At 38.6% G+C, this 7,018-nt stretch overlaps 2 protein-coding genes across 4 annotated transcripts; one reads left to right on the forward strand and one right to left on the reverse strand.

The window, feature by feature from the left end:
- The first annotated feature begins 696 nt into the window (after nt 1–696).
- On the forward strand, nt 697–2,752 carry LOC107788914 (L-idonate 5-dehydrogenase-like). Of its 3 annotated transcripts, none has more exons than XM_016610651.2 (6): nt 697–1,048; nt 1,131–1,198; nt 1,343–1,579; nt 1,806–2,030; nt 2,123–2,310; nt 2,397–2,752. In XM_016610651.2, exons 1-6 carry the CDS (start codon nt 922–924, stop codon nt 2,587–2,589), a joined length of 1,038 nt encoding a protein of 345 aa, XP_016466137.2. In that variant the 5' UTR covers nt 697–921; the 3' UTR covers nt 2,590–2,752. The 3 variants fall into 3 exon arrangements, with proteins under 3 accessions (XP_016466137.2, XP_016466138.2, XP_016466136.2); XM_016610652.2 differs by having other exon boundaries at nt 1,806–1,916; XM_016610650.2 differs by having other exon boundaries at nt 698–1,048; nt 1,806–2,036.
- Nucleotides 2,753–2,904: 152 nt separating this feature from the next.
- Nucleotides 2,905–5,473, reverse strand: LOC107788913 (pentatricopeptide repeat-containing protein At2g22410, mitochondrial-like). Its single transcript, XM_016610649.2, has one exon. The coding sequence runs from the start codon at nt 5,241–5,243 to the stop codon at nt 3,483–3,485; it is 1,761 nt and encodes a 586-aa protein (XP_016466135.2). The 5' UTR covers nt 5,244–5,473; the 3' UTR covers nt 2,905–3,482.
- Between the last annotated feature and the right edge of the window lie 1,545 nt (nt 5,474–7,018).

Raw genomic sequence — 7,018 nt, forward strand, 5'->3', positions numbered from 1 at the left:
ACGTATTTTTAATCCAAGGGCTTGCAGCTTGTTCTTGAATCTTTGTCTTGATCTTTTAATCCTTAGAACACTTGAATGCTTGTAGCTTTTAGAGAAATCTGCAGCGTTTGATCCACGAGCTCCCTCTTGCTTCTTGTTATAACTTCTGATTTCTTTTCTGGGTTATGAAGACCCCTATTTATAGTTGTGGAAGAGAAGAGTTTTGATAGGAACAAACTCTTTTCGACCAATCAGATTGAAGCATGATAATGCCACATTTGATTGGCCAGAACATGTCACTTGCACATATGGCGCAGTTTAATTGGCCTTTAATTTGACTTGGCATGCCTTATCATTTTTGACACGTGGCACGATCCTATTGGCTCTTCCGTTTGACTTGGCGTGCCATGTCTTTTGACACGTGGCACCAAACTGGGCCTCTAGGAAGATGAATTATTGTACCTAATGAAGTGGGCTCATTATTTGTAGCCCAACTAAATGGGCTAGCCCAGTCAATATTTATTGGACTTAAGTAATTAATCCAATTATATTAGCCCATAATATTTATTTGGACTAATATATATATTGAATTTAAACATAATCTAAAAAATTATTGGATTTAATTTTAATAAATTTTAGATGCCTACATGAAATAATACAAATATGTCACTCATTTCTGTATCTATTCAATTATAACTATCAATCCGATTGGCCACAGTGCTAGTCTTGTCAATAGGACAACAACATCAGAAAAGAAGATTTCAAGTCTCCCGGTTTCTGCTTTGACGTCCATTTCACAACTTCTGTTATAACGAAAGATGATAAGTCTTGGCCGACCAATCTAACATGCCAAGATATATAGCGTTCCCCAAATAAAAGGAGACAGAAACTAGTACAATACTAGTTAAATCACGCTTTGCAACGTTGTGGCGGGGAGTAAGAATGGGGATCAGGGAACATATATCAACTGATGATGCAGAAAACACTATAACAGAAGAAGAGAACATGGCAGTTTGGCTTCTTGGTATCAAAACACTTCGAATTCAACCATATAGTCTCCCACCTCTTGGTTGGTATTTCTGTTCTTGCTCTTAGATCCCTGTCTTACTGAAATTTATTAGTTTTGCTGACACAACACTTATTTGAATTAGGTCCTTATGATGTCAAGATTCAAATAAAAGCTGTGGGTATATGTGGAAGTGATATCCATCATTTCAAGGTAAGTTTAGTCTGTTTAATTGTAAAAAAAAAAGGGTACTTCAATTATTAAGAGTTTGATGGTTCAAGCTAGATAGAAGACTGGTGATACAGAGCAATTGTTATAAGGTTACTTAGCTAAATTACTATGATTTGTATGATCCAGAATATGAGAGTAGCAAATTTCGTGGTTAAAAGGCCGATGGTACTTGGGCATGAGTGTGCTGGAATTGTAGAGCAAGTTGGTAGCCAGGTGAAGTCCCTGATGATCGGGGATCGCGTAGCTTTGGAGCCTGGTATTAGTTGCAGGCAGTGTTACTTATGCAAAGACGGTCGCTACAATCTCTGCCGTCAAATGAAATTCTTTGGCTCTCCTCCAACTAATGGTGCTTTAGCCAATCAGGTAATGTATCTGCTTAATCTTTCCCCCCAAAGTAGAATAAAAGGATACTTGAGGCTGGGCTTCACTTCAGACTTTCTCAGAGCTACCGAACTTACATCGATAAACACGAGATAAACAATGGTTGAGGTCTGAGTGTTGTCCTGAGACCTATACTTCAAGAGAATTTACTTTTCTTGAAATCCTTTACTAGGCTTCATAAGAAGTGTGGAACTTGTCTCTGCATCAGGTGGTACATCCTGCAGATCTGTGTTTTAAATTACCAGATAATGTAAGCTTGGAGGAAGGGGCAATGTGTGAACCTCTGAGTGTTGGTGTTCATGCTTGTTGTCGTGCCAAGGTAGGTCCAGAAACCAAAATAATCATTATAGGTGCAGGACCTATCGGCCTTGTCACTATGCTATCTTTCGCCAAAGACCTTGGTGCTGATGAGATCATTAAAGTTTCTTCCAATGTACAGGTTCTCATCTTCTTGTTCCAATATATTGTGGTAGTCTTTCCCTTAATGGCCAAATATGGCTGTTTCATGCAATGTTCGAGGTGCAGGATGTGGAAGATGAAGTGGGACAAATATGCAATGCAATGGGAGGTCCTGTGGATATGAGCTTTGATTGTGTTGGTTTTAACAAGACTTTGTCTATGGCTCTGCAAGCCACCCATGCTGGTGGTAAGGTTTGCCTCGTTGGATTAGGCCAAAGCGAGATGACTCTCCCTCTTTCTTCAGCTGCTGCAAGGTATTTGTGATTCTATGATTTCTAGATGCTCACTAAAATACCTCTTGAAATTTTCAATCAGTCATTTTTTTCTTCTCGTGTCATAGGGAGGTGGATGTCATAGGCATTTTCAGATATAGAAATACATGGCCACTCTGCATTGAACTTCTCAGAACTGGTAAAATAGATGTGAAGCCTCTCATAACCCACAGGTATAGGTTTACTCAAGAGGGGGTCGAAGAAGCCTTTGAGACCAGTTCTCGCGGTGGAAATGCCATCAAGGTCATGTTCAAACTATAGCTGCGTGGAATAGAAATTACTGGTAGTGTAGCCTAAACTGAAAGTCGGTATTCCATTTTACCTCTTTCAGCTAGAAGTATGAATAAAAGAAGAGAAAAACTTGAAACTTGTAGAGAAGGATATTATGGGCATGAATAATGTAGAGCTACTGAGCATTCATCCACTCGTCCACAAATTTCCATGAAACTTGGCTTGTCCACATCTAGAACTTTTACACAAGGTTTAATGTCAACCCATGATCACTAGGATAAATACCAGATATGAACATGATTTAGAAATATACAGTATGACTGAAAAAGTAAATAATCAACCAGTAAGACCTTTGCAGCAACATACCTTCCCATTATGCTGTTACAACTACATGCACAGCCCTATCTTCTAAGGAGTATGCTCCGACCATCTCTCAAATTTTACAGTGTTAGATGGGGCACAGAGGCAGTAGCAACTTGATTTCTAAAATGCAAAGAGCAGAAGACTGGTAGCATACTCGCAATATGCACCTGATATACGATGTATAAGTTACAACAACCATCTATAACCTCCAGGGAGCAGAGATCATAAATACAATTCTCTACTCCAGAATCAAACTTAATATGCTCTTTTAGGTGTCAAACAACAACCTGTATCCATTTCGAGACCTTCATCTCTATAGTGCTGAAGTAAAGCAAACCGAACTCATGCATGAGTTGGCAACTCGTATTAAGCTTTTTAATCCAAAAGGAAGCTAGAGAACAATAACTCTTGCTCACATGATGTGCACCTTGATTTCACGTGTCTTCAACAACTATTGCACGTTGTGTACTCAATCTTGTGATAATATGTACAAATGGTACTATGTGACGGAAGCCTTTGTTTCAGATACTTTACATTTCAAAGACATGGTTCACTGAATGCTAGACGATCGCATTTACTTCAATTGAACTCCATCCTAACGGCCTTTGAACGGCACCATCATTCATCAATTGCCTTAATTTCATTGCATCATCCCACCTCTCTGCAGTCGCATAAGTGCTCGATGACAGAACATAATTACCACCATTATCAGGATCTAATTGAAGAAGTTTGTTGGCAGCAATTTCAGCAAGAACCACGTTACCATGAAGTTTACAAGCACTAAGCAACATTCTCCACAAAACCACATCTGCAGCCATAGGCATAAGATTTATAAACTCAAATGCTCTATTTAAATTACCAGAGCGGCACAACAAATCAACAACACAACCATAATGCTTCATTTCTGGCACCAATCCATGATGTTTTACCATACTATCGAAGTATTCCAAACCTTTATCCACCAAACCTGCATGAGCACAAGCAAGTAGTACGCCGATAAAAGTACCATGAGTTGGCTTACAACGTTCTAACATCTGGGAGAACAGCTGAAGAGCATTGTCATGAAAACCATTCACTGCAAGGCCCGAGATTATCGAAGTCCAAGAAACAGTGTCCTTTCTGTTCATGCTAAAGAATACTTCCAAGGCTGTGTTAACAGATCCACATTTGCAGTACATATCCACCAAAGCATTCCCTACGTAAATATCCATTTTAATGCCATGCTGACGAACGTAATCATGCACTGCCTTACCCACATCAAGTGTACCTAAATGTGCACAAGCAGAGAGTACGCTAGCGACTGTAATTTCATCAGGCTTAACCTTAATTGCCATCATCTCTTGGAAAAGTGCAATACCTTCTGAAAATCGATTAGCTTGACAATATCCCGTGATCATAGAAGTCCAAGAAATCACATCCCTGTTGTGCATCTTATCAAAAAGCTCCCTTGCAGCCATTAAATTCCCTGCTTTAGCATATGCCATGATCATGGCATTCCACGAAACAACATTTCTCTCCTCCATCTTAGCAAAAACTTCTTCAGCTAAGAAAACCAATCCACGTCTACCATACATATCAATCAATGTATTCCCCAAGTAGACATCAATTCTCACACAATTATCCTCAATATACTTTGCCACAAAATCCACAGTGTCAATATCCCCTATATGGCTACAAGCTAGTACTACTTTGACCAAAGTCACCGCATCTGCCTTTACATTTTCTGCCTGCATTGAACCAAAAAGACTCAATACTTCACGAAACCTATTACATTGACTGTATCCACAAATCAATGAGTTCCATGATACTAAGTCTCCGTCAGACATTTCATCGAACACTATTCTAGCTCCAGCTAAATCACCACAAGAACCATACAGATAAATCAGAGTATTACACACATATAAGTAAGACTGGTACCCAAGCTTCAGAACGTTAACATGAACTGCCCGTCCAAGAACAATATCCGAAAGTTGTACACAAGCCTTGAAGATAAAAATAAAAGTGAGGTTATTGCCATGAAATCCTTGTTGACGCATTTTGTCAAACATGCGGAGTGCAGAAATGGGTTGATCACTCTTACACAACCCACGGATCATGTAATTCCAAATTGGCAATGTTGGTCGTTCAATTTGATTAAAAGAGAGAAGGGCTTTGTGTAGGGATGTTGGGAAGAGGGAGTAGAATCTGATAACGTCTGAAATAGCAAAAGGGTCGGTGTGTTTTTCAGTTCTGATAAGGTGACAGTGAAGTTCTTTGGTGGATGAAATGGAATTTGAACTCTTCAAGAATGAGGTAGACGAAAAAAGTCTTGAGAATTTCATGAAATTTTGAGACTTTGATTATAACTCCTATTCCTCGATAATCTCTCTCTCTCTTTCTGTCTTACTACGGTATAGTTTGAAAAATGAAACGTTGGTTTAGCCCATTTCAAAAAATAGGTGAAAGAACCCTTCGGGTTGCCGAGTTGGTTTGGAGGGTGGTTATCCATACGAAGGACCTGAGATCGATCCCCCTCAATGTCTTCTGGGTTGAGCATGTCGCACAGGGCTTACCTAGTGCGGTTTACATCCTCTGTATAGTTTACAGGCTATTACACAAGGGAGGTTTACCCAGTGCGCACAAAATGCTCACTCGAAGGGCAGAGGCTGTGGCAGAGGTTGTAGCGACTGCGGGTTTCCCCTCTTACCAAAAAAAAAAAAAAGGTGAAAAGAAAGTATATGTTATAAAATAAAAGTAACTTAGTAAAACATGAATAAGACATGTTGTTATGAAATAAAAGCAATTTAGTAAAACATGAACAAGAAATGGAGATAGAGAGAAAGAAGATATTTTCTTCTTCAATTGTGTATATTTTCCTATCTATTACAAGGCCTTTATATAGGCATGAAAAGTGAAGAAAAATATGTCATTGAATATGTCATTAAGCATAGAAATATGTCATTGAATATGCCATTAAGCATTTGAGAAGATCATGGAGGAAGAGTAGACATCCACCATAATTTGATTTTTCTTATAATACTCCCTCTTGGATGTCCATAGATAATATGCCTCGTTAAAAACTTATTAAGAAAAAACCCTATGGCAAAAAAATCCCAGTGAAGGAAAATGAGTACACATGTTTAGAAATACGCCTTTTGGTTGCCTCGTTAAAAACCTTGCAAGAAAAACCTAGTGGGACAAAACCTTGTAAGGAAAAAAGAGTACAACGCGTATTAACTCCCCCTGATGAGAGCATCAATTCACATCCTTGAGCCTTCGCATCCCAATCTTGTACACTAGTTTCTTGAAGGTTGACGTCGGTAGAGATTTGGTGAACAAATCAGCCATATTATCACTTGAACGGATCTGTTGCACATTGATATCACCATTCTTTTGAAGATCATATGTGAAAAATAACTCCGGTAAAATTTGCTTTGTCCTATCCCCTTTTATGAATCCTCCCTTCAACTGGGCTATGCATGCTGCATTGTCTTCATACAAAATTATGGGTAGTTTGTCACACTTCAAACCACATTTGTCTCGAATAAGGTGTATTATAGACCTCAACCATACATATTCTCGACTTGCTTCATGAATAGCAATTATCTCAGCATGATTAGATGAAGTAGCCACGATTGATTGCTTAGTCGATCGCCAAGATATGGCAGTGCCTCCATATGTAAACACATAGCCTGTTTGAGATCGAACCTTTTGTGGGTCATATAAATACCCAGCATCGGCATAACCAACAAGATTAGGACTGCAATCATTGCTATAAAATAATCCCATATCGGTAGTCCCTTTTAGATACCCAATATGTGTTTGATTCCATTCCAATGTCTCCTTGTAGAAGTAGAGCTATATCTTGTTAAGACATTAACTGAAAAAGTTATGTCAGACCTTGTAATATTAGAAAGATACATTAGTGCACCAATTGCACTAAGATATGGTACGTCGGGACCAAAAAGCTCTTCATTATTTTTTTGAGATCGGAATGGATGGGCTTTATCCATATAAAATCGCTTTAAAATCATTTTAGTGTATGTTGATTGATGGACAAAAATTTCATCTTTCATATACTCAATTTGTAGACCAAGACAAAATTTTGTCTTTCCAA

Source organism: Nicotiana tabacum, chromosome 13 (assembly GCF_000715075.1).
Source record: "Nicotiana tabacum cultivar K326 chromosome 13, ASM71507v2, whole genome shotgun sequence".
Lineage (NCBI taxonomy): Eukaryota > Viridiplantae > Streptophyta > Magnoliopsida > Solanales > Solanaceae > Nicotiana > Nicotiana tabacum.

Excerpts from the sequence above, each read along its gene's own strand:
- LOC107788914 (XM_016610650.2), top strand. The coding sequence starts at position 922 with ATGGGGATCAGGGAACATATATCAACTGATGATGCAGAAAACACTATA. Across the intron at positions 1,049-1,130 it reads ATATAGTCTCCCACCTCTTG|GTCCTTATGATGTCAAGATT; the intron begins GTTGGTATTTCT and ends TATTTGAATTAG. Across the intron at positions 1,199-1,342 it reads GTGATATCCATCATTTCAAG|AATATGAGAGTAGCAAATTT; the intron begins GTAAGTTTAGTC and ends TGTATGATCCAG.
- LOC107788913 (XM_016610649.2), bottom strand. The coding sequence starts at position 5,243 with ATGAAATTCTCAAGACTTTTTTCGTCTACCTCATTCTTGAAGAGTTCA.